At 38.9% G+C, this 27,520-nt stretch overlaps 1 protein-coding gene across 10 annotated transcripts in view; it reads left to right on the forward strand.

Annotated features, from left to right (window-relative positions):
- Nucleotides 1–27,520, forward strand: part of Ccser2 (coiled-coil serine rich protein 2) — a 124,675-nt gene that overhangs the window by 52,591 nt on the left and 44,564 nt on the right. For 9 of the 10 annotated variants that reach the window (XM_027389431.2, XM_027389432.2, XM_035452382.1 and 6 more), the window contains exons 4-6: nucleotides 1,516–1,606; nucleotides 13,863–14,025; nucleotides 27,127–27,322. In XM_027389431.2, coding sequence (XP_027245232.1) covers nucleotides 1,516–1,606; nucleotides 13,863–14,025; nucleotides 27,127–27,322 — 450 coding nt within the window. Of the gene's footprint in view, nucleotides 1–1,515; nucleotides 1,607–13,862; nucleotides 14,026–19,181; nucleotides 19,300–27,126; nucleotides 27,323–27,520 lie in introns of those variants that run through there. The other variant, XM_027389435.2, reaches the window with a different exon arrangement.

Consider the following 27,520-nt stretch of genomic DNA (forward strand, 5'->3'; position numbering starts at 1 on the left):
TTTCTAGGGCTGACCACTCAGTACTGGGTAATTAATGAGGTGTTAATTGATTTGACTTCTTCATCTATGGGTGGGACCCTGTGAGACTGCCTCCATCTACTTCGGAATTGTTAAGTTCTTGTTCAGGCAGCCATGTTGTTGAGATTTCATAAGTGTAAAGCTTTGAAGGCACAGTCTCACAGCAGACTTCCTGGTCCTCTGGCTCTTAGAATCATTCTGCTCTCTCTTCTGTGATATTCCCTAGGCCTTAGTTGTAAAAGTTGTATTGTAGTGTATCACTTTAGGTTGGTGCCCACAATCAGTTGTTTTCTGCATTTTTGACTAATTGTGGTTTCTATAATGGTCTTCTGCTGCAAAAAGAAGCTTCTTTGATGAGAGGTGAACTATACTTACTTGTGGGTGTAAGATTAACTATTTAGGCCAGTTGGTGGTGGTGCATGCCTTTAATCCAAGCCTTCGGGAGACAGAGGCAGGTGGATCTGAATTTGAGGCCAGCCTGGTCTACAGAGCGAGTTCTAAGACAGCCAGGGCTACACAGAGAAACCCTGTCTTGAAAAAACAAACAGCAAAACAAAAAGTAAGTATTTATAATGCAGTAAAGAATTACACTGGTTTAGGAAAGTGACAGCAGTAGCTCTGCTGTAATCTATAATCTCATTAGGTATGGTCACAATACCAGGCCTGATTCCCTCCTGTTAAGTGAGTCTTCAGTCCAGTTAGATGGCTTGTGGTTACCACCAAGGAATGAGTGCCACAACTGTGCCTTAGCTTGCCATGCTGGGCATCACAGTGGTTCGTAAGCTTCATAGCTGGGGAGGACCACTACCTGTTTTCCTCCTGTAGCAGATCACATATCACCTTGTACTGTAGTACCTAGTCCTCAGCTGGGTCAATTCCAGCTCAAACCCTTTGAGTTCTATATCCACAATACATGGTTTCTTCAGCAGTAGAGATTTACTTCCAGCTTTTTGAGGTAATCAAGGTCAACAATAGTAGCCTGTGTTGCGTCGGGAGTCTAGTGGACTCTTGACCAACAACTCGGGTTTATCATGCCTGCACTGGGGTTTTTGTTAGCTATGGTTCTTGTGGGGAGTATTAATCACTGCAAGTGGTGCAACTTCATTTAAAACACATAATGTATGTATAGACATATACTTACATGTATTATATGTAATTTTAGATAAATATAAAATAATAATTGCCTGTCTTTTTTCAAACATGCTAGTGTTATTTTCCCCTCCTTCTTCTTGCTGCTTCTATATTATCCTCCCTTTCTTCTCCTGAGTTAAAGATCCTTATTTTTCTCATTTTTCCTGTATCTCACCTGCATCCTGAGCTTTCTGAGCTGGGGATCCAAAATTCAAAGTATAAGTACAGATGAATTTTTAAAATACTTTTAAAAAGCAGTACAAATGTTAAATAAATCCAAGTAACTATATGATGATACTTTCAAAATGAATGATTATATGTGTTCCTTGGGTGAGGTTATAGTGTTTTTACTGCTTTTGTTCATAGGATATTCTGAATAATCTTGAATCATGTGACCTTGAGGATGATGATCTTATGCTGGATGTGGATTTGCCGGAGGATGCACCTCTTGAAAATGGTAAGTTAGGATTACAAAGTTGGCAGATGTATGTGTGTAAATGGCTGGGTTGTAACCAGCTTGATAACTGTTAGGTCAAGACTAGGAATCAGTCTCTGCTGGTGTAAGACAGGTTTACTTATTACATGTTTAAAACCTGATTATGTAGGTCTTAAATATAATTCTGTATGATTCAGCAACATTATATACCTTTATCTAAACGTGGTGTGTGTGTGTGTGTGTGTGTGTGTGTGTGTGTGTGTGTGTGTGTGTGTGTGTGTGTTTGAATGCCTAGTTTTTCCTCACTTTGCTTCATTTTGAATCTCAAAAGAAATCTATTTAGAGAAGCATTTGTTTTGTAAATCGTTGTAATGTATTAATTTGATCCCTATTTTAAGGTCAGTTCCAGGAAAGTAATCACCTTCTGAATGAAGGTGACTCCTAATTTTAGTCTGTCTTTCTTTCTGTGTCTCAGTAACCAGCAAGGTAGTGTTTTAGACAGTCTATATGCAAAAGGACTCTTGTCCCCAGTGGTATGGCACATACAGGGTTTCTATATTAGGAATTAGTAAGAGAGCCAGAGACACCCTTGGGATCAGGGTGAACTGGGAGTCCTGCTGTTCTGGAAATAATGGCTCCAGAGATCTGAGGATTCCCTGTCAATACACATTTCTGTGGTGTCCCAGGCTTCACCAAAGCCAGGGAGAAAGTACGAAGAAAGAGTGATTTTCTTTTTATGCATGGTGCTAGAACAGTTGGAGGATTTTTCAAAAACTGAGTATATTTTCTAAATGGGCTTTCTTCTTACCACCACAGCAGTCATATTGCCATTGGTTGGACTATGTTTTGTTTTGTTTTAATTCCCCCCAAAAGTGCTCTGTTAACAGTCTGCAGAATGAACATGTATTTATTTCCCTGATTCATGAATACTGAATTGCCTTGCATGGCATAGTCTATGAGACTGTGTAGATTCCTGAGGAATTCAATATTTTAGGATCTACACTACTTTGGACTGGTTATTCTTATGATAAATCTCAGCAGTATTAAAAGGGGAGCGGAAATTCACATTTTAGGCTTAGAATCACAACACTGATTTTAACCATGTTCTGCTGATGATAGCAAGTGTTTTGACCTAGCCTAACTGACTGTAACCACTCACAGCAAACAGTCTGTGGCCATGATTGAACTTGGATTTATAAATTTGTTAAGTGAAGCACAGAGGGTATTGTTCATTGTTATTGTCGGAGTAGAGACTGTTAGAGTTTCCTGTGGTGCTTCTGGCACTTGGGATACTTCTGCAACCAGAATGGAATTCCAATCCTGAGAAGAAAAATTATAGCCAACACCAGGAGGAATAGAGAGCTGAACTGCCAGCCTTAGGGTAGTGCAGTGAGATTGTAAGGAGGGTGCTTAGGGAACCACTACTTTCTAGAGCTAGAAACAGGATTCCCCATAACAGTATAGCAGTTCAATGGGTGGTGGAAGTCATAGTTGCTATTGAGAAGTCTGAATTAATGATCTGGGAGACCAAGTTCAACACTCTGCTGGCACACAGAGGGAAAGAAAATAAAATGTAAACCATTGAAAGTGACTGAGCAGTAGTAACAAGACCTTATGGTACAGGAAATGTGACATGTTTATTGCTTTTTATTCTGTTTTTCAAGACTGGTAGGGAAGGATGAGGGGTTTTCCTCCTTGGGATAAGTCACAGCAAAGGTAGTGCAACTACAACTTCTCTTTGGAAATGTTATTCCCTTTTTGAGCTGATAGAGGAAGCACAGATCAAACCAGGCTTAGCTACTCTCACCTCATTTCTAGAGCACAGCTTAGCTACTCTCATGTTAGACAGATGTTGAATCGCAGAGAAGTTGCAGGTCTTTGGGGTCTTTGTTGCATTCTCAGGAGAAATAGTCAGGAATTCCATTACTATTGCACATAGGGCACAGATGTTTTCCTAGGAGAAAACAAACAAATATTGGCTATTTGAACTAGAAGAACACAAAAGAAAGCAGAGTATGGGCCTAAACTTAATTCTCTCTGTAGGCACCTAAATAAAGTAGTACTTATTACTACTTTAGAAAGGTAGAAAATATTTTTAGATCTTTTTGGCTGGGGATAAGAATGTGGAAGTGCTGGTGGGTTAGGGATCTTTTAACATGCTGATGACTGTTGGCTTTAGTGCTTATTAGCTGTTTTCCATTTGAAGTAGTTTTACAAGTTTAAGAAGAGGTTGTATTGGTTCACTGAGCCCTCAGGTATTTCAGCTTCACTAATTCTGCCAGTATTATTGGTGCTTGTGCCCAAGAAGATGGACAAATCATTGAGCCCTTCCATTTGGATTTGATCTGGGTACAGTTTACTATGACCTCATTAAGAATAGGTAGTCCTTTGTTTAAAAAAAATTATTGTGTAGTGTGTGCATGTATGTGGAGGTGTACTTTCTTTTCTGTGTGTATCAATGTTGAGGCTAGAGGTTGATAATGGGTGTATTGCTCTATTGTTCATCTCCTTATTGTGTGAGACAGATCTGATGTTCCTCATTTTGCTGGACTGGCTGGGTGGTCATTGAACACCAGGATCTTCTAGTCTCCACCCTCCTTGTGCTGGGGGGTTATAAGCACCCATTGCCAAGCCCTTTGTTTTTGTATGGGTATGTGAGGGTTCTGAACTGTGCACGTCTTGCTTACAGAGTAATAATTTTTCCCACTGAGCCATCTCTCTAGTCCCTTTCTTGATGATTTTAAAGAAGTTGTAAAGAAAGTGCTAACCTGATAATTGCATTAGTGTGCAGGTCTTTTTGTCTGTGCTATGCAGGGGAGGAAAGAATGTGTATTAGTCTAATGCTTGCTGAGCACTTACAGTCTAGGATTTGGGGATGTTCAATTCTGAGTGTTTTGGTGACCCTTGGATGGGTATGCAACAGTAATGACGTTTAGGATAGTGTTAAAGTTTATGTATATTAATGGAACATTGGATCGCTTATTGGTAGATAAGTAAAACATTTGCTACTTACAGCTGTAAGCGCTATAATATTTGTAAAGGAGACTGAGAAGGGGCAAGGGCATTATTAGGTGATGCAGGACAGAATGCAGGTCAAAGGACACATGAGTAATTTTTTAAGTATAATTCATTTTTTCTGTCCATTTTTTTATTTAACTTAGAAACAAGATTTTACATGTCAATCCCAGTTCCCTCTGCTTCCCCTCCTCCCCCCCAACTAACACCCTACCTATCCTGTACCCTTTCTGCTCCCCAGGGAGGGTGAGGCCTTCTACAGAGGGTCTTCAGAGTCTGTCATATCATTTGGTGGCCCAGGGCCACCCCCTTGTGTCTAGGTTCAGGGAGTATCCCTCTATGTGGAATGGGCTCCCAAAGTATATTCCTATGCTAGGAATAAGTACTGATCTACAAGAGGCCCCATAGATTTCCAAGGTCTCCTCACTGACACCCACATTCATGGGTGTTATTGTTTTGTTTAAAAAGAAGAAAAGAGAAATGCTGAGACATGAGACATGTTGACTATAAGTTTATTATGAGGCCCAGCAGAATGGGGAGACTAAGAAGAGGAACAGGGTAATGGCTGACCACCATGGTCAGTCACCATAGACAGGCAGAGAGAGAGCATAGGTGGGAGACAGGTAGAGAGAAAGCAGAGACAAAGCAGAGCGGGGAAACAGAGAGAGGAAAGACAGAGAGCATAAATGCGCAGGGACCTGTCTTTTAAAGGGGTCCTCTGCACCTGCATGCAGACTTAGTTCCCATGGAACCTTGGGCTGACCAGGGTACTGCCTGTTCCACCAGGTAACAGGGGCAGGCCAGCATAATGCCTGAACCTTTCATTCCCACCTCTACTTATTATTAAAAAAAGGTGGGGTGTTAGACATGGCAGGTTAAGGAATAAGGGTGTCGAATTCTCAAGACTGCTTCCTGCTGACGTGGGGGGCATTGACCATCTTTGGGGGGACCCAAGAAGGTTGGGGTGCTGCCACGTTCTGGGGTAGCTGGTTGTTTCATTGCAGTCCAGGCTGTATGGAACTCCCTGATGCTTCTTAGACCTGGCAAGATGTTGACAGACCACAGGACAAGGTTAAGTTTAGAAAAAAAATTTTTTCTTAGGTCCTGTCACTTGAGGGGAAGATTGTAAGATGAGGGAGGGGTTCCCAAGGAGTCCCAAGATGAGTGAAGGGAATTTGGGACAGGGGAAAGGATGAATATTTACCTGGAGTGAATCTGACCTATTTGGATCTGATTCGGCTCCCTGGAACTTACAAGAATCCTTAGAGTTTGTGGAAACATAAGTATTAGACATGTTAGAAGCATATTCATGTTAGAAGCAACTTGGCTGAAAGTATTACCATTTAAAAATAGGCAGATTTTTTTTTTTTGGACAATGAAAAGCATCTTAATCTTGACCTTGTAGTTATGATCCTATAGTGGTATTGTTGAACTTTACTATGAACAGTAGCATGAGAAATAGAGAAATCAGGAACATATTTCATTCTTTTACACTTTTCTATCTTCACATAGATAAACCCTAAAATACCTGTTCCTGGAATCTATTTTGCTTTAAGCTGGCAAGACTACCAGTCGTCAAAAGCATCAGAGTTCTTGAGAAGGATAAGGTTTTACCTGAATCAATGATTAAAGAATAACAGAAACTTGCCAGCAGGCTGCATCCCCAAGGTCCTCCATCCATAGTAGCGGGCTGTAGGACATCTGCCTCCTTGCTGATAACTTGTGACCTGTGGATTACAGACTTTGGGAAGACTCACCTACCGTTGGCCCAAGCAACGCAGGGAAAGTCGATTCCGTTGTCCTCTTGTCCAAGGTCTGGAATACTTTGTAGCAGTTGAGGTGAAGGGCAGGGTTGCTCAGTGACCAGCGTTGTCACTGACTCAAGATGAAGTTTCTTCAGTGCCCATCAGTCTTCTTGGAGGAAATGGGGTGGGGCCAGCAGCTGGCCTATCTCTCTGTTATAAAAAGCTTTTTAACAAAACATTTTAAATGCCATATTCTCTAGATCTCTGAGGATTTGAGGGCTGTCGTCTGTTTAGTATCTCAGCAGTTAAAAGTTTGCCTTTAGTTAGAGAAAAATCCCTTTTTGTAATAAAAGCTCTACCTTTGTAAACGACTTACAGGATGGACTGAGTGGTATAAATATTTTGTTAGTTTGAAATAGACCTTTATGATTTTAAACTTTCATCATCATTTAAAGATACATGAGTTAAATTTAAGTTGTATAGACTTAGCTTATATTTTAAGTATAGTTAAATTAGACCTTTATGACTTTAAATGTTTACCATCACTTAAAGATATATAGCAATTTAGAAATATGAAACTTAGCACAGTTTAATTTAAGTTGCATATAGAGCTAAAGTTAAATTACAGATACAGAGACAAACAGGACTGGATAACAGTAAAAGGGGGAACCAGAATGTAATCTCTGATCCGTACATTGTAGCAAATAGACAGGAGATTTAAAAGGTCAGAGTAGACTTAAACAGAGGGCTCTGGAAAGGCATAGTATTTAGTAAACAAGCCATGAACAACAGAGCCAGTGAAAGAAGAAATCACAGACAAAAAATAAAATAAAATAAAAAGCAAAAAAGATCTGGTAGAAATAAAAAATCTGGTAGACAGGTTTGCTGGCACAGGCCGCTGGAGCTGGGCGTGCCTACAGGTAGGTCACATTACCAAAATGGCGGGGACTGTAAGCCGCTTTTGTCTATTTACCTGCTTGTTGGATGAAACCAGAAAGGTTCCTCTATGCATTTCCCATGGGTGAGGCAAGTGGAAAACCGGCAAAAAGCTCCTCTCCGGATGCACGTCTGCCTGTGGTAGTTGCCATGGGCCTGGCCCTGAAGGGGACACAGGTGTCCCGAAACCGAAAAAGGACCCAGCAGTCCGAACTGACAAAGCAAAAAAGCACTGCTCCTGGAGTGGGATCCCATGCCTGACCCTCAGGAAATGCACCCAACAAGTGAAAGAAGAAATAAAAAGCAAAATGTCTGGTGCAAGTAACTGAACTGAGTGGGCAGGCCTAAGCTAGGTCACCTGGTTAGGATGGCACATGACCAAGATGGCGGCCTCCAGGTTAGCACACATGGTCGAGATGGCGACCCCGTAAGCACATTCTCAGTTGCCAGAAAAGTTTCAAACCTCATTCATGTGGAAAAATGAAAACCAGCAAACAAATAAAAAACTCTCAAAGCGTCTCAAGCAGACATTGCCAACCAAGAGGAAACACAGTCAGAGATAGAACAAACAGAACAATGAGGGACATTCCCAGGTGAAAGAAATTTCCCACTGGGAGGCAGAACTCCGCTCATTTACCTACTCGCTGCCAGTAACCAAAAGATCCCATAAAATGTATTTCCCGTGGGCAAGGTCAAAAATGGCACAGATTGCTCCAAAACGCAGTGCCAGGTCTGCCCCATGGGAAACGTGAGGGAGTATCTTACCGGATTGTAGCGAATAGGCAGATCAGTGAGTTCCAGAGATCCTTAGTTGGAAAGCGGCGAGTTGAAGTCTGCTGTAGGTAGGAGGAAGTGCCAGGAAAAGCCGAGATGGAAGTGGGTTGTAAGGGTACCCTTGCCTTACCATGTGCCCATCTGCGGGCCGAGGGAGAAGGTGCAAAGACAGAGCCTTTCCACGTCCAGGCGCCAAATATTATTGTTTTATTTAAAAAGAAGAAAAGAGAAATGCTGAGACATGAGACATGTTGACTATAAGTTTATTATGAGGCCCAGCAGAATGGGGAGACTAAGAAGAGGAACAGGGTAATGGCTGACCACCATGGTCGGTCGCCATAGACAGGCAGAGAGAGAGCATAGGTGGGAGACAGAGTAGAGGGAAAGCAGAGATAAAGCAGAGCGGGGAAACAGAGAGAGGAAAGACAGAGAGCATAAATGCGCAGGGACCTGTCTTTTAAAGGGGTCCTCTGCACCTGCATGCAGACTTAGTTCCCATGGAACCTTGGGCTGACCAGGGTACTGCCTGTTCCACCAGGTAACAGGGGCAGGCCAGCATAATGCCTGAACCTTTCAATGGGATCTGGATCAGTCCCATACTGGTTTCCCAGCTGTCAGTCTGGGAACCAAGAGTTCCCCCTTGTTCAGGTCAGCTGTTTCTGTTGGTTTCTCCAGCCTGGTCTCGACCCCTTACTCATCACTCCTCCTTCTCTGCAACTGGATTCCAGTTCAGTTCAGTGTTTAGCTGTGGGTATCTTCTTCCAGTTCCATCAGCTGCTGGGTGAAGGCTCTAGGATGGCATATAAGTCAGTCATCAATTTCATTATTAGGGGAGGGCATTTGAGGTAGCCTCTCCTCTGTTGCTTAGATTGTTAGTTGGTGTCATCATCGTAGATGGACAGACATTTCTCTAGCACCTGATTTCTCTTTAAACCTATAATGGCTCCCTGTATTATGGTATCTCTTATCTTGCTCGCCTCTATTCTTCTCCCAACTCAAACTTCCTGCTCCCTCATGTCCTCCTCACCCCACCTCTTCTCCCCTTCTCATTCTCCTAGCTCCCTCTCCCCTCCCCTCATGCTCCCAAATTGCTTAGGAGATCTTGTCCCTTTCCCCTTCGGCGGCGTACCAGCCACATGAGTAATTATAGAGGAAATAAAGCCAAGTGTTTTTCTGATTTTTAACTCTGTCATAGTTTTTTTCTTATTTTATGTTGGATAAGTACATAAAAAATGTAATTGATAGTAAAAATGAAAGAACCCCATGAAGCTCCATGGCTTTAAAATGGCTATTCTAACTGTATAGAAGGTCATTAAGATGCATGGAGTTTGGGACTGGGCAAGTGTGTGTTTGAATGGCTACCTTAATCTAGTTATGCAATGTTTTTATTTGGAAATTCATTATAATAAGGTTATTTTAGATAAAAATAAAACATTTGCAAAGCTCCTTTAGTTTTTTTGGAAAAGCTTATTTAGAGTCTAAAGTAAGACAGGCAGCCAAGTGTTCTGCTTCCTCTAAGAACACTTTATTAATTGCTAAGTTTCCCTTTTCTTTTCCTAATGTCTTTGAAAAGAGATCCGGTGTCCCTCCTCTGTGTGACTGAGGTAGAGGGTCTGTTTGCTGTGTAGGATATTATTTTATTCTTGCCCTAGTCTGCTTTTTTCTTTGGCTCATCCCAGATCTTCAAGCTGTAAGACTCTGGTGGTTTTCTCTAATGTTTTTATTGAAGGTTTTCATAGAGGATGAGGAAGTTGGGGTAACATTTGTTTTAGAGTCTTGTGGATGCTTTCTGATGGTGTTCACTGACCCTGATGTCTGCAGTGAATTTAGCTGTCACCTCTCCCCCTCTTCCTTGCAGGCCCGAATCAGAGCTCAATCTGTGTCTACAGGAAAGATTCAGAAAATCCTTTTCTATACTGTCATTTGCACTCCATTGTAGTTATTTATTTGATTTTTTTTTTCTTTTTGAGATACACTAACTGTATAGTCTTGGCTGGCCTATAATGTGCTAGGTAGACTAGTATGCCCATCAACTCACTGAAGTTTGCCTGCCTCTGCTTCTGAGCACCTCCATGCCTGTCTGCCATCGTAGGCTCATAAACTACTGTCACATTCTTTACACTGTTTTGCACCTTTATGTTTTTGCATAGAGTATCTTTTAATTATGAACAAGTTCATATAGATCTTTGAGCACTAGATTATGATTCCGAAGAGCTAGTCTAGATTGCCCTGGGGATTTTTTCCAATGCCATTTAGACCTTTTAAATTATTTAGCCATGCCCTCTGAGCTGAGAATAGACTGTGTACAGTTTTCCCTGTTCTGAAAATGTTTAGCTTTACCAGATATCGCACTTAAGAGGCTTTTGTCTTATTTAAAAGGAATGGCAACAGGTCAGAGGGAGAGGTCCTTCAGAAGGAAATCAAAGAGGTAGAGGTGTGGAATTGTGGGTGAGGAATCATGAACCATTTAGGCTTGAGTTGTGAGTTGGAAGGCTTGTACTTAGTGACAGAATGTTTTAATTTTGCAAGCTGTTTTTTTTTTTTCTTTTTTAACCTTGACCTGAATTAGTAGACCAAGGAATTTCATAAGGAAACAGTTTTGCAATCTGAATTTCTTTTGGAAGGCTATTGGATGTTTGCAATTGTTCCTTTCTGTTGTAGGTCTCTTTTTGTTGTAGAGTGTTTCTCAATATTTCTGGTATGCCAGAAACGCAGCTGTGTTGCCTTTTCCTCTTGTTTAGGAAATGCTGATGACCAGCCATCGCCCACAAACACACACCTGGTATTTGGCACATTAGAGTGTAATCCTCAGGTTGGTGGATTGCCCTAGTGGATAGTTTCTGTGTATACTGTTAATCATTTTGGCCATTCTGTTTAGACTTCAGACTTTGAAAGATGTTTTTCTAATCATTTACTGAATCCCACACAAAGTTTAATTGCTGACTGAATTATATTTATCTTATGTTTAAATCCACACAGCCACATTTTTGCTACATTTTGTATTAAGATACATGAGGCTCATCTTATTCTTGGTTGCTTCCAGTTACTTGAGTTTTTTTTCCTAGAAATTTATCTTTTTGTACCAGTACCATGTTAAGTAATTCAATTTATGATTTTTTCATTTACATGATTTATTCTTTGTTTAACATTTAATTACAGTTGGAAACTTTCTTGATAATGTAAAGCCTTCTCAGGGTTTGTCAGGATAATGTCATCCTGTTTCTCATCCAATTACTTATATAAAAATTACTACCTGTGTCATTATTATCTCTCTTGGGACTTGAAAGTTCTAGTGTTAGAGAAAAAAATCTAGAATACATTGGGTATCATGTTTTATTCCTTTATCAAACAAGGAAAAACGACACCCAGCATGACAGGATCCACATATCATATACCTCTGTTAGCTAATTAGATTCTTCCCCTCTCAAGTGCGTTAGAACCTGATGCTTCTGTCTTTTACAGTCCTAGAACTAACATATGCTACTTTTTGCCATTGGAACTAGTGACCTTCAACATGAAGGAGACTGCTCTCCAGAAATAGCTTTAGGATGTAGGGTCTGGTCTGGTCGAAGGGTGCTTTTTGGTTATCGTCTTGGCTTTCGTAGTTTTCATTTGAGATATCTTTAGGATTGCCCTTAGTCTTTCTTGGAGGTTTACCACAGGCACCATCAACCTTGCAGCATGACATATTCAGGGGAACTTATTTTCCCTGTAAAACCTTATGTGCTGCTCTTGTTAGGCCCAAGAACCAGATTTTTATCTATCTCCCTCTTGTGATTTTTTTGTTTCCCATTTTCTTTTCTATTTTATATCTTTTATTCTGTCAAGGAACACCTTAATCTTGCCTAGGTAACCACCTCTAATATTTTAATATTGCCATCTTAGCTATATCCCAAAGTTTGTAAACATGTGCTTGATGGACAGAAGCCCGAGGAAGGAGTATAGGAGCAGCTCTCTCAGGAGAGTCAGGATCCTGTGTAGAAATTAGGTCTAGATGTGAACTTTAATCTTTTGCAGTAGTGGTGGATGTTTGTCTTTCTTGCCAATGAGGCATTAGGAATGAATTCCAGTTTCAGTAAAGAGCCCTGATTTGGAGTATGTTCACCAAAGCTGCACAGTAGCTTGTGCTCTGGAATTGTTCTAATAATTAGCTCACTTACCTGCCTTGCTTGCCTCTTGCTACTCTTTTCTGAGAATATACAGGTCATTCCAATAACAACATTGATTCCTTTGGTACTGGAAATTTCTCTTCCTAAATTAAGGAAAAATATTTAAAAGTAGATGTGTATTTGCTTCAGCTGTATAGAACTGCTGAACTGATAGGTAGAATACTCTGGGGGCCTCAGTGAATGTGTCTTATGAGTGTAATGCAGCTGTGAGTTTGTTGTTGATGTTACCAAAGGAACTAAACTGAAATTAACTTGAAACCTCAAGGTTTACTTAAAATTTTTCCTTAGCCACCTCATTTCTACTGATATTTTTCAACATAGTAGTCATCATACCATTTATTATCCATAGTTGAACTTAAATTCAACTTAATTTTAACAATAAAATAACAAGAAGCTATTAGGAGTAATTGCATATATTAGACTTCTTTTAAAAGCTATCTCTACAAACTGTTAGTATTCACTGATTCCTCATGAATGCAAACAAAACTTCCAAGTCCTTACAAAAGTATGCTTAAGGTGCTTGCTTTTGTTTTTCTATATCATCTATATCATCCTTTTATCCTATTTCTATATCATCCTTTTATAAATGGGAAGCTTTTTCATCTTCTCTGTAATGAAACAATTAGCAAATTTCAAATCCAAGTTTTTGGCTAATTATAACAGCCACTTAAAGTAAGTTAACTTAAAAAATCATGATTATATTGATATGTAAAGTTCTTTATGATAAGAAATTCTGAACTTCTTCATGTAGTTTTTAGGCTGGAGAAGCCCTTCCTATTCCATGGCTTGGGATAGTGTTTAGAAGTATTTTTAGTAACAGTCCTAACTCAATAGCTATGTAAGCATTGAGAGAAGATGGAGTCACAGGGCAGACTGGGCTTGCTTCCCACAGGGAGGGCTGGGAGTGGAGCAGGAAGGAAGGCCTGTTTCAGCAGCGCCTGTGTGCAACTATGTCTGAGTAGGCAGCCGGCAACACAATGTCTCCCTTGTACCAAGTAGCTTTCTCAGAGAGTGCTCAGAGATGTGAGAGCCGAGCATTTGGGTGAGTGAAGAAGCCTGGGTGCTTCAGGGATTCTTGTCGAGTTTTTGTGGTATCTGGATTTCAGGAGTGGACTATTTGTTGTTACAAAGTACAGGCTTTGTTTTCAGTAGCATTTCTGTCTTTCTGAGCCAGCTCTGTTGTAGGCAGATTGGAGCAGCTTATTGTTTAAAAGTGTGGGCTTTATTTGAAAACAGGATGAAGGGTTAATTTGTGCTTCTTGAGGCTGAGAAGCTTAATTGAGGTACTCATTTCTAAGAATGGACCGTCTGCTGTTCTTAAGAAGTACACTTTCCTGTCCTGATTGCTTGTTTTTGAAACATGCAATGTTGATTTCAGGGAAATGTTTCTTGTTTTAAAACAGCCCAACAGTTAATTGTTCATTTAAGTGACTCCTACAGAAGTATTATAATTTACTTAAGTTTGGAGGTATTAAGTTTAGTTTTCACTGTTTATTTTGTAATTACTTAGCATACATGGCTGGTGCTTTTAGAATTAAAAAATATTTTCAGCAACATTTAATTATCAGAGCATAAGTAGTTAAGTTTTTTTTTAGGGTGTGCACATATTTATAGTCTGTTACTTTTTAATCTGCCTAGTGGAGTGTGACAATATGAACCGCTTTGACCGAGCAGACAGAAATGTACGACAGTCACAGGACGGATTTTGGAAAAGAGCACCCCAGAGGTGGAGTGGACAGGAGCATTACCACCTTAGCCACCCTGATCACTATCATCACCATGGGAAAAGTGACTTGAGCAGGTGAGTGCTGATCTAACTGCAGCTTTACCTCTGTCCTCTGCTTAACTTGACTAACAATTCTATCTCCAAGCTGATTTTGCCTGGTTTTCAAGGCATCTAAACCAGTTCAGGTTATGCATGATATATAATTGTTATAATAACTAATCTTTTCTTAGCTGGACTCTTTTTTTAGTAGCTTTATTGTAGATTTACAAATTGCATTCGCATCTATTATAAAACCATTTTAAGTTGTGATATGACTGTGGGGGAGAAGATTTACTTCACATTTGGGAACTGATGAATATTGACTTTGTTTATATTTTTTAAAATTATATTATACAAAGTAACTACTAAGTTATTGGTTTTATTTTGCTTATAAGTTGAACATGTAAAATTTCACAAGTACTATTAAGAGATACATATGACACTAGAAGTACTTTCATTTTAAAGGATAAAGTATGGAATTTGATCAGACCAAGTAGTATAATGGGCTCACAGCCATTCACAACTGGGGTCGGAGCTTCACCTGCTATAGATTAGCTTTGCAAGCTTAGTTTATTTAACTCTCTGGACACTTCAGTCTTCAGTCTACCATTTGTGAGCAGGCTTAAAAACACTTCCTGTGAGTATGCATGGATCAGGATAAAGGTGCTTATACTGTACCTGGTTTGTGGTTTGCAATGACTTTTTTTTTTAATTAAAATTTTTTTTTACTATCTCATTCCACAAGTGGTTTATGGTTTATCCTGGAGCATATTGTAATGCAAATAATAAAACTGAGATGAAGAAATGATGGAAGGAAATCATATGGTCCTCTGTACTACCTAAAATAAGAAATAAGTTGTTGCTAAGGGTCCTTGTAGCAAAAGTAAAGAGCAAAGCTTGACCTGTCATTACCATATGCCTGGTGTGCATAAGATGGAGAATTTGTTTCTCTGGATTTATTCACCTTATAAGACAAATACAGAGGGAGTTGTCATGTGTGAGGTCTAAGAAGAGTACATTGGACATACACTGAATTAGGTCCTGAGTGGCACAGTAACTTCCTTAACTCTTCTTCATTATGTTTTTCTGTCTAAGCTGAATAAATTCTAGACTAATAAAATATTTTTTAGTGGATTAAGGAAAAATATGGTCTAATGAAAACCTTCTGTTGGAGTAAATAAATAGAGGGATATGATTGGGTAGTCTGGAAGAATTCATGAAGTACTTCCTCTAGGCATCTGAGAGTTTATTCTGTCAGGCAAGATCCTTATTTAGAGATCATCTTTATCACTATAATGGTGATCATATTTCTCTAATCTTGATAAGTCTTTACAATAAGTTAAATGAAGGCAGGTGTATGAAGCTTAAGTAAGTAATAAGCGTGTCAGTATAAGTTATTTTTGCTTCACTTTCACTGCGATACCTAACAGAAACAGCTAACAGAGGGGATAGGTTTGTTTTGACTCAGTTTCAGAGAGTTTGAGTTCATCATTGCAGGGGAGGTGTGGTGAAGCAGCTATTGGTGTTAGGAGCATGTGATGGAGGCTCCTCATATCACTGCAAACTAGGAATCAAAGAGTGAGGCTGGAGCTACCAGGTATAGCCTTCAAAAGCTTAACCTTAATAGTTTATTTCTACCAGATCCCCTCCTCCTATTCACTGTCCAGCCAGATTAACATTATCATCTGGGAACAAACACTCACAGCATGAGCCTGTGAGAGACATATCATATTCAAGCCATAAATATACTTATTTTAAAAATTTGTTCATTCACTTAATAGATACTCATTGGTAGCCATATGTTGTACAGTCCTCTAAAGTCTTAAGCTGGTATGAATTTGGAGATAGTATGAGAGGTGGAAGTTGTGGATTTTCTTTTCTTTTCTTTTCTTTTTTTTTTTTTTTCGAGACAGGGTTTCTCTATGTAGCTTTGGAGCCTATCCTGGCACTGGCTCTGGAGACCAGGCTGGCCTTGAACTCACAGAGATCCGCCTGCCTCTGCCTCCCAAGTGCTGGGATTAAAGGCTTGTGCCACCAACGCCCAGCCAAGTTGTGGACTTGTAATGACTTCTTGGACTATTGTATTGAAGATGATAGGAAGAATTCTTCATTGATACAGCTTATTAATAAACAGCTTTACACTAAAGCTAGGAAGATTCTTGTGCATGTGCCATTTCATACACAGAGACAAGCATGTGGGTACTTAGAATTCAGTGTTAACATTGTGACAGTGTGTGCCTAATAAAGTAATGAAGAGTGATACAATGAGCATGCAGCAGCTCTCTCTGTTTGTATGTTTTATCTAGGATAGCACAGAATAAGTGGTTATTTTTGAATCAGTCTGAAGGTCTGATTGGAGACTGCTAAGGAATAATGTAGTGTCTGAAGGAGAGAAGTGAGTCTCAGCCTGGCACAAGGCCAATTTGCAGAATTTATGTGGTAGAGTGGCATTTTCAGATAACCAATCTTCAAGTTTAACATAGCTGGATTTCTTGTTGATTTGGAAGAATGAGTAACATATTCTATAACGCCAGACAACAGAACTATCATATCTGTAGTTTAAGATAAAGGGAGGCAAATTACAGCATAAAGGAGACCCAACTCAGACTATCAGAAATACAATGGGTAACATGGAGGTAATTGTCTCTGTCCTTAGAAATAGTTCAACCAATGCTGAGTGTAATCATCTACCAGAAAAGTTAGAAAGTAAACTCCCTCTCTCTCTCCAAAATCCAGAACCCTAAACTCTTAATTCCTTACGTATTAACAGGTCAGTTAAATATAGGAATGAACAAATTAAACTGTTTAAGTGGTGGCTGCAGTATGTCTGTTTCTATAAATTGTGATTTTGCAGAATTCAGTGAAAGATAGTATGTTAACATTTCCCTAGAACATGATAACAAATCCCCCTCAGAGTTTATAGACTTTAAGGCACTTGTAATTGTGCATTGTTAATTCCTAGTGGTTGGTAGTGAGGGCAGAGAGATACACACAGTGTTTTTGCAGATTGCTAAGCTAACTTACTAAGCATAGAGTGGTTGAGTATGCTGATAATACTGAGACTCATAGGTTGACTGGTTCACTATACCTTCAAGCTTCAGTGTTTGTCCTGGGTTTCCCAGCTATACCAGAGGTATTTACAAGGATGCATGCCACAAAGAGAAACCTTCCATAACAAGCCTTGGAACTGTCATTTTCTGTCTTCATGTTAGTGTTAAAGAGTTTGAGAGTACAAACGTCTAGGTCTTTTAATATCAACTATACAAAAGTCCCTCTTCCTATTCTCTAACATGAGTACTGGTTCCCTTTCTTTTGGTGCTTAGCCACTATTGTTATCATAGTTCATCATAGCAATGTGCTTTAGCCATAACTTATGTCTGTTTGGGCATTAGTTGTTCAGAATGACGGATCTGTCTGTTCCCTGGTTTTCTCCCAAGAGCTCCCCTTTCCTAAAACTTCTGTGCCATCTGGAGTTTACTGTACCCTAACAAACTTACAGCCTCGTCCTCCTTGTAGTTATGCTCCTAATATAGCAAATCTAGCACTTAACTAAATGTATTTCTTTCACACTTCCACAGTAGCATTTTTGTAGGCAAGATTCTTATTTTCTAGGAGTCCTAGTATTTTACTGTTTAGATATGGGGGTGTGTCTTTGTCCTCACTCTTCATTGTCACTTCTGAAAGTATTTTTAAGTTGCTGTTTTGTGACTTGGCCTGTGTAGCTGAATCAGCTTCTTTTCATCGATTCCTCTATGTATATTTTATAAAAATTGTAGTTGGCTTACTGTCCTCTGTTATTGTAAGCTTTCATACACCATGAATAACTCCATTGTTATGCAAATGACTCCTAACTTTTCCTGAGCTCTTAAGATTTTCTATTTATACTTTGTCATCTGAGAACAGATAGTTTTACTTTTTCCTTTTCAATCTGTATAGTTTTCTTTCTTGCACAATTGCTATGGCTACATCTTTTGGCGTGCTGTTGAATAGAAGTAGTGAGAACCAATAGCTGTCTTTTTTTCCCATATTAGGGGGAATACATTCATCTTTTAAGGTCAAGAATGGTATTGTTTTGTTTCGTTGTTGTTTTTATTTTCCCCCAACCTATTCCCTTTATCAATCTGAAGACATTCCCTTCTGTTCATGCTTTGTTGGACATTTTTATCTTCTTGGCATGCAGGTTTTTATCTAAAACTTTTCCAGTGTCCATTAAGATGTCTTTCCTCTCCTTTCATCCTTTTAATACAGTATGTTATATGACTTTTAGATGCTGAGTCAGCTATTTATTTCTCAAACAACCATTTGCTTATGGTATGTAATTTTTATATTTCTATGTGCTGTGGATTTTTAACTACTCATAAATACTAGTTTAGTTTTATTGAGATATATTTGCTGTTGGTTCTGGGCCATTTAGAATGAATTGGGAACTGTTACACTAGTATTTTGGGGAAGAGTTTGTGAAGGAACGTTACTAACTTTTAATTAGATCTGAGCTTTACTTTGTGGCAATATTTTTATTACTAATTTAATATCTATAGATTTTCTATAGATGCATGTTAAATCTTAGTGAACATTATTGCTCAAGTCCTTTGGCTCCTTGTTGATCTGCTGGTCTGACATGTTTGTTCCTGAAGGCAAACTTACAGAAGTACTGAATTCTCCTTTGTCACTGCATCTTGTAAGGAAGGAAGGTTGGATAGCAACAGATTCTCATAGTTTTTTATTTATGTACAATGATTTCTTTAAAGTCTCCTTTATCTTAAAGGATTACTTTGCTAAATGTAGAATGATTTGTTGATAGTCTTTCTTGTAAGTTTTTGATCCTTGCAAAATTTTGACCTATTAATTCCAGATGAAAAATCAACTTGTATTTAACACTTCTTCCATATCACATGACACTTTCCTTGCCATTTAAAGGCCACTCATGTTGACTTTGGATTCTCAGATAGATTTTTGTCTTGCCTTTAGCTTACCATCTCCTTGAGATTCTTGGATATGTAGATTAATATTTCATTAAATTTGGAAATTTCTGATCATCACTTCAGTATATTTCTACCACTCATTTTCTCCTTCCTCCCATTACCTGTCACATTAAGAATTAAGTGAATTATCATTCTTTGCTTGTCACAAGAAGTTTGAAAGAGAAATACATAAAGGAGGCAAGATACTCAAATCAGATCTCCCCTCTCCAGGATTTGTTTGTGCTATGGCATGTTGCCTCTTTGCATTCCTGCCCGCAGTGAATGGGAGCTCCTGGTGGCCCACACCCTCACCAGCATTGGGTGTTGTGGTTTGGACATTAACCCTTCGGTATGTAGTGGTGTCTTGTTTTAATTCACAATTCTCTAATAATACATAATGCTGAATACTTTTTCAGTTGCTTGTTTTCCATCTATGTCTCTTCTTTGCTGAGGTGTCCAGATCTTTGCCAATTTTTAAATTGAGTTATTCTCAATTTGTTTTGAGAATTTTAAGTTCTTTATATATTTGAGATACTAGTACTGTATCAGTTACATGTATAAGGAAATACTTTCTCCCAGTCTGTAGCTTCTCTAATTTAAGTGGTGTTTTTTATTTTTAAAATTTGTAGATGGCTTTTAGAAATAAAGCTTTAATATAGTTCTTCCTTGGAATATGTGTATGTGGTCACACATGCACACTGTGTCTAAAAACATTTGCAAATCCAAGACAATCTAGGGGTTTTTTGTTCCTATGCTGTAGGAATTTTATAGTTGTGTATTTTACATTGATGTCTGTTACTAGTTTTGGATTAATTTTTGTGAAGTTCTTTTGTTTTGCACATGGATTTCTCGTTCCTTGGTTTCATTTGTTCAGAAGGCCATCTGTTGAATTGCCTTGATACTTTTTCAAAGAGGAGATGACCACATTTATGAATAATTTCCAGACTGTTTCCTTATTTTCATGTTTTTGTCTGTTGGTTCACCAATTCCATACTGTTGTGATTATCATAGCTTCAGATAGGAAGTCCCAAAGTGGGTGAGTGTCAATTTTGGTTGTTCTTTTTCTTACTTATCAAATAACTTCAGTGGTATACACAAGGTAACATCCTAGAATGTTGATTAGGGTTGGGTTAAAGCTAGCATTTAAAGAATAAGATTGTTAGCATAAAAACATGCATATTTAACTTCTATGTGGAAGTTTTTTAATGGTGAGAAACATATTAAAAATTAAATTTGAAATCAAAATTGTGGATAAAGAAAAATAAACCTCTCATACCCACACATACTCACACATGCACATGACTGTACCTGTCAGTCTTATAGTCACAGTATTTTGAAAGTGGGGAAGAATAAGAAGCCATACATGTACATATGGCATATAATTTGGGAAGTTCCCTGTAAAATTTTAGTAATTCTTTAGTGATACAATTGTTTTTTATTTAGGCTAGTGGATGGGATGGCAAGTGTTGCTTCAAATTCAATTTGGATTTCTAAAGATACCACTTAAAAGATTTTTTTTTTCTAGCTTTTTCTAAATCCTGTGGTTTTTTTTTTTTCCTCCTCTCAATTTAATTGGCTGACTTCTGGAATAGTATTAAATAGTACTGGTGATGGTGGGCATTTATGTTTCTTCTCATGCTTCTGTAACTCATTATTGCTTTTGCCCACATCATTACTGGTTGAATTTTTATCTGCTACCCTGTGACTGCCCATAGGCTCTGCTCTGTGACTGACACACAGTTGTCATAGATTGTGGTCATGCCTGAGACTCCCTTCCTCTGCTTTGCTGTAGTCTGGTTCTACTCTTAGAAATCTGTGACTGCTGGTTTGTGGACAGCTGTAGAATTAATTAATTATACCTATCAAAGGACAGTGGAGTGCAGTGGGTGGAACTTTTTCTCTCATGTCTGCTTTTCACTCTCTTTATTCTTTTGCTCCTGGGTGTGAACTTTACTCTTAGGAAGTGATTTTAGGTTCTCTCTGTTTGTATCGCTCTCTGTCATATATAGATAATATCATCTGGAAATTTAGAAAGCTGAAGACTGTCATTGTCTTCTGCCCTGCAGTCTCTCTTTAACTTTCCATCACGTACTTGCTTTCTCTTCCTTCCATGTCTGCTGCCTCCCAGCCCACTTCTTGTGAGCATTTATGTTATAATTAGATGGTTCGGCACCAAATCACAATTATAAAGCTAATATGTCAATGTCCATATCTTTACAGTTGATAAATATAAATGAAAGGGATGTGTTGGCTCCTGTAGTGCTCTTGATGTTTCTGTTCCAAAGGAAGTTGGAAATTACTAATAGTGTGGTAACAATTTGGTTTTATTTAATATTTACTATATCTTTCATTTTGACATATTACTTGATTTAATCATTATGCCAGTCTAGAGAAGTAATTGTGTAACTATCCTCATTAGTTTGTAGGCAAGAAAAATGAAGTATACAGAAACTATGTCACTTGCCTTGTGTTGTATGGCTGAAAAATAATAATGGAGACTTCCAACTCAAGATCTATGCAACAAAGTTGAAAATGAATAAAATATGACCCTGATTTTAAAGGGCTTATGTTTTAATTAGTAATTTTAGTGGTTATTGTCAGCTAGAATTTGAGTCCAAATCCAAGGCAATGGCAGGTTCTTTAACGTGCCTTTTCTAGATGGCAGCTCTTAATTCATATATACAGTTAGTGGTGAATACTTACTGTCTCTTCTCTTGAAACTCCTGAGTTCCATGCATAAATGGCTCTCATCTCTGTGAACCCAGTGTATCTTGTGTTCCTACTTGATTGTCATGCTGTTGAGAGCTGACTGGTCCCCCTTAGGAGCTTTCCTGTCTAGTATTTCTTTTACCCATGTAACAAAATAATTAAGGGTAGTATGGTTTTTAATGAGAACAATTTCTAGAATATCTTCATCCTCTTGACAATTTCATACATGTATGCAATATATCTTAGTCATATCTACTCCATTACTCCTCTCATGCCTGCTCCACCTGAATCCCCTTGCCCTTCCCAACTTCATTTCTTTTCCTTTTCTTCCTCTGCCCTATTTCTTTTTCTTTTTTCTTCCTTTTTAAAATAATCTCTGAGTCCTGTTAGCACTGTTGGCATAAGCATGAGTGTGAAGCTATCGACTAGAACATTCACAACTTAACATCAACCAAACCCCTAAAGAAAAATGACTTTACCTCCCCCACAGCCATCAGTTGCAAATAGCTCCTTAGCTGGCATGAAGCCTCATGAGCCCCTCCCCAGTCTGTACTGGAATGTTGACTTGTTTGATTTTGTGCAGGTAACCATAGCTCCTGTGCATTCATGAGTGCTGTGGTCATGCCATGTTCACAAGACAGCATTTCACAGCATTCTTCTCCATCCTCCAGCTCTTACATTCTTTCTATCCTTCTAGTCTGCAATATTTATGAGCCTTGTATGGTTGATATATATTCCCTGTTTAAGGATGAACACTCAACAGTCACTTCCAGCACTGTGACCAGTTTTGCACTGACTGCTGCTCACTACAGTAAGATGCTTCTCTGACCAAGAGTGAGAGCAGCATTAATTTATTCGTGTTCACAGATATTTAGAGGATAATTTGACTTCATCTCCATTTAGCAAAACAATACTAATAGGTTCCCACCCTATGACCTCTACAGATTATGGGCTTTTGACCAGATTATTGTACCAGGCATGAATTCTCTCCTGTGGAACAGACCTTGATTCCAATTAGAAGGCTGTTAGCTACCTCATAACTGTCAGACACTGCACCAGTGGGCACATGGTTCCTGACAGGTCAGTATCTTAGCGTGCAGGGCCTGCTATGGAGTAACTCCACTGATTATGTTATACCCTAGTAAGCATATCTAGACAACAGGGAAGAAGTTCGTAGGTCAGTTCCAGCTTGATTTTTTTTTTTTTTTTTGTCCTCCAACCAAACTGTGTTTATCTTCAGCAATAGGATCTTTCCATCAAGTTATAGTGTGGAAAGAAGAATAATGGTAATTAATAGCCTGTATTGTTTTGGGAACCTCTGGGGCCTCCCTGACTCATAGGGAGGTATCCCATACTTGTCACTGAGATTTTCATTTAATAACTCATTTCTTCTTAAGGAAACAATGCTTGCTGTCTTGGGGTTTGTATTGCTGTGAAGAGACACCATGACCACCACAACTCTTATGGTGCTTACATCTTGAGAGGTTTAGTACATTATCGTCATGGTGTGACATGGTGGCATCAGGCACACATGGTGCTGGAGGTGGAGCTGAGATTCCTATGTCTTGACTTGCAGGCAAAGAAAGTGGTCTGTCTCACTGGGCATGGCTTGAGCACATATGAGACCTAAAAGCTGGCCACTATAGTGGCACATTTCCTCCAACAAGGCCATACATACTCCAAGAAGGCCACACCTGTAAGGATAAATCTTTCTGCCAGCCTCCCGAGTTCCACCCGCTGCCACATTAGGTCCCCAAGTAAGACTCAGAGACTTACATTAGTTACAATGCTGCTGGCCAATGATTAGGATTTCTTATATGCTTGCTCTGTATTAAGTATCAACCATAGCCATTAATCTATATATTTATAAAGACTTATCTTATGGAGGATGCCGGTGGCATACGTCCTCTTCCCGGGATCACATGGTGACTCCACAGAGAAGAAAGGAGGAGGAAGAGAGCGATTTCCTGCTTGTTGCTGCTTATATTCTGAGTTGCCTGCTATGTCACTTCCTCACTGGATCACAAGACTTCTCTTTACTACATTTCCCAGAATCCTCCTCGACTCCTAACTTGCTTCCCTATTGGCCAACAGTACTTTATCTATCAACCAATCAGACAAACATATACACAGAAGGACCTCCCCCATCACATACCTCCTAATAGAGCAACTGCCTTTGGGAGCCATTTTCTTTCAAACCACTACACCTACTCACACAAGATACCTCCATTTAAATTCATACTCCCACCCACATGTTTACAAAGTAATTGGTTTCTATAAGGCTTTTTAATGGATCCTTTTAGTTAATTCTCTGTATACATTTTTTCCTGTTCTCCCAGCACCCCTCATACCCATAATTTGCCAGCATGAGTGTATGTGCATCATATGCATACCTGTACCTTGTGCCTGCAGAGGGTAAAAGGCAGCTTTGGATCCTTTGGAACTGGAGTTAAGGATTTTTATGAGAACATGTAGGTGCTGGGAATTGAACCCAGGTCCTCTGCAAGAACAAAAAGTGTTATTATCCACTAATCCATCTCTCCAGCCCTAAATAATAATTTTTAAAGAGTGCTTTTTTTTTTCATGTCAGAGCTATAGAATTTTAGAATCTCAGAGATGAAAGCATAAGAAAACAAACAAAAAATCCAATCTGGTAGTTAAAATCCATTCTCCTTATACATTTAGTACCAGGCAGTAATAGTAATAAATCCCTATGCATGTCATAGGAATAACAATGTAGTCTATTTCTAGTACACAGTTGCTGGCCATGAAAAACATACACAGTGTACTGTGTCCTACCTGAGGGGATTAGGAAGCTTTCCCAGAAGGAAGTATCAGCTAGCTAAAGATGACAAGGAGTTGAGATGAATGAGTGGAGGGAGGGCAGGATGAGTGGATTAGCAAGAACCATTGAAAAAATGAGGGACACTTTGTAGTGTGCTTCGGGAGTTGTGGGTAATTAGCTGTTAAGAAGTGTCTGTGAGGGAGATAGGTTTGGGGAAAGAGGTTGAAGAAGAAACTGGATTCAAAGGGTGTTATAAAGCCATTTTGAAGATTCTCCTTTTACTTTAAGCCATTACCGCTTTCTTTTTTTCCCTATGAAGCCTTAGCCTTTTATTTCAAGCTCTAACTTCCTACTTTACTTTCCTAAGATTTTGCTACCCTAGGAAAATCCCCAAGTTGCTTATTCCCTCAGAAGTGGTGCTATTTTCATATCTACTTCTTACTGGGTTATTCTGTATTTTTGTCTTAATTCTTGTTAGCTTTCCACTAGTAGATGTTTTACACCAGAATGTAGTGATAGGTGGGTAAATCCATACTAATTTACTGATGTTCAAATCTTAAGAGTCATATTTAAAATCAAAATTGCTGAAAAAATATATGCAATTATGGTACCAAATAAGATGCTATTTGTGGTTTAACAATTCTTGAAGATTTTTGACTTGGTTTAGGAGAGTCCTGAAATTTGAATTAGTGGTTTCAGAGAAAAACAATCTTGTGAAAATGTCCTACAATAAATCTGAGAGTTCTGGGAATATTTGTTGAAAAACAGAGGCTTAAGTAGATACCATATTTCTTTCTTTATGATGGTCGAAATCCAACACACTGATTCTTACATATTTAATATGACAAATTTACTTCATTTCTAATATATGACAATGGTCATCATATGAGAGAAATCATTTCTAAGTGTACTATGTTTAATATTGAGATTTCATGTACTTGTCATACTTTAATAACCATCTGGAATTATGTGCAATGTGGATGCAATAACGTTTAAGCTAATGTATTCTGGTTAATACATTATATTTTACATTCCCATGAAATAAATCATCCTTAGTTTTTTTTCTTATTCTGCATGGATATTATGGGATGAAACTGGAGAGAAATTCACCTTTTTTTAATTTTTAGTTTTTGAGATGGGTTTTACTTTGTAGCTCAAGCAGGCCTTGTTTTCCCATTCTTCTTGCCCCAAGGCTGTGATTACAAGTATAAATGTCCACACCACATCTGGCTTAAAGTTTTAAAGATAGACTTTTTTTGAGACAGGTTCTCATGTAATTCAGACTGGCCTCAAACTTGCAATGTAGCTAAGGAGGATAACTTTGGACTCCTAATCCCCTGGCCTAATACTCCTGAGTGATGATGGGATTATAGGACTGTACCAACATGCCCAGTTTATGTGGTTACGAGAATCAAGCCAGGGTCTTATGCATGCTGGGCAAGCACTCTGTCCATGGCTCAGAGTAGGCTTTGAATTTTTTCTTTTTTTAAAGAAAATTTTTTTTTTACATGTCAGTCTCAGTTCCCTCTCCTCCCCTCCTCCCCTGCCCCCGACCAGTCCCTTATCCCATCCCCTTTCTGCTCCCTAGGGAGAATGAGGCCTTCCATGGGGGAATCTTCAAAGTCTGTCATATCATTTGGAGCAGGGCCTAGGCTCTCCTCTGTGTGTCTCGGCTGAGAGAGTATCCCTCTATGTGGAGTGGGCTCCCAAAATCCATTTGTGTCCTAGGGATAAATACTGGCCCACTACCAGAGGCCTCATTGATTGCCCAGACCTCCATGTTGAGCGGGTCTGTAACAGTCCTATGCTGGTTTCCCAGCTGTCAGTCTGGGGTCCATGAACTCCCCCTTGTTCAGTTCAGGTGTTTCTGTGGGTCTCTCCAACTTGGTCTTGACCCCTTTGCTCATCACTCCTCCCTCTCTGCAACTGGATTCCAGAGTTCAGCTCAGTGTTTAACTGTGGGTGTCTGCTTCTGCTTTCATGAGCTACTGGATGAAGGCTCTAGGATGGCATATAAGGTAGTCATTAATCTCATTATCGGAGAAGGGCATTTAAGGTAGCCTCTCCATTACTACTAGGCTTTGATTTCTTTAAACTGAAGCTTGTGATTAGGAAATACCTGGTGTACATCAGACTCTGGTAAAACCTTGTTTAAACCTTTATTAGTAAAGATGATTAATTTTTAATATAAGTATAAGTATAATATAATATAAGTGTAAGAAAAGAACAAAGAAATAACTTTATTAGCTTTAATGATAGTCTAAAAGTGTGTCTACATTGGGAACTAATGTTGCTACATTACTTAGCTATGGATTTATAATGGTTTGCAATTTAAGATGTCAAGCCATCAGAAGCTGAAGACCAGTACAGAAAGAGGGGTGTGAGTTCTAACAGAGCCTTGTCAAGAATATTTTTCTTTTGGCTCTTTAGGAAGGTTTGTTTAGCCAATGTGTGAAATACACAATATATGTGGGGTGGGGTTAGGCAATCATAGAAGATAACAGTTTTGCTAACAGCTAAAGGGATTGTACTTTTCACTGGGGACATTCAGTGACTGAGATGAGTCTAAAGGCATTGTGGAGCTGGTTTGTAAAGATTGCTACAATAATGCTATACCTTTCTTTCTTCTTTCTTTCTTCTTAAATTGTGTATCTTTTCCTTCCTTCTTCCCCACCCTTCCAGAGGCTCTCCTTATAGAGAAACACCTTTGGGTCATTTTGAAAGCTATGGAGGGACCCCCTTTTTCCAGGCTCAGAAGATGTTTGTAGATGTGCCAGACAACACAGTGATACTGGATGAGATGACCCTCCGGCACATGGTCCAGGACTGCACAGCTGTAAAAACGCAGTTACTCAAACTCAAACGTCTGTTGCATCAGGTGAGTATGTTATTCCCGCTCTTCCTTTTTAGCTTGAAAACATATTGTTTTTTTTTTTTAAGTTATTTGTATTTCTAATATGTATAGTTTTGGGCAGAAACGCAGCCTATAAATCTTACATTCTTTGAGTTCATCTCCAGCACCATAAGACAAAAAGAGAAAGAATGGAGAACTCTTGTTAGAAACTAAAGGAAAGAT

Source organism: Cricetulus griseus, assembly GCF_003668045.3.
Source record: "Cricetulus griseus strain 17A/GY chromosome 1 unlocalized genomic scaffold, alternate assembly CriGri-PICRH-1.0 chr1_1, whole genome shotgun sequence".
Lineage (NCBI taxonomy): Eukaryota > Metazoa > Chordata > Mammalia > Rodentia > Cricetidae > Cricetulus > Cricetulus griseus.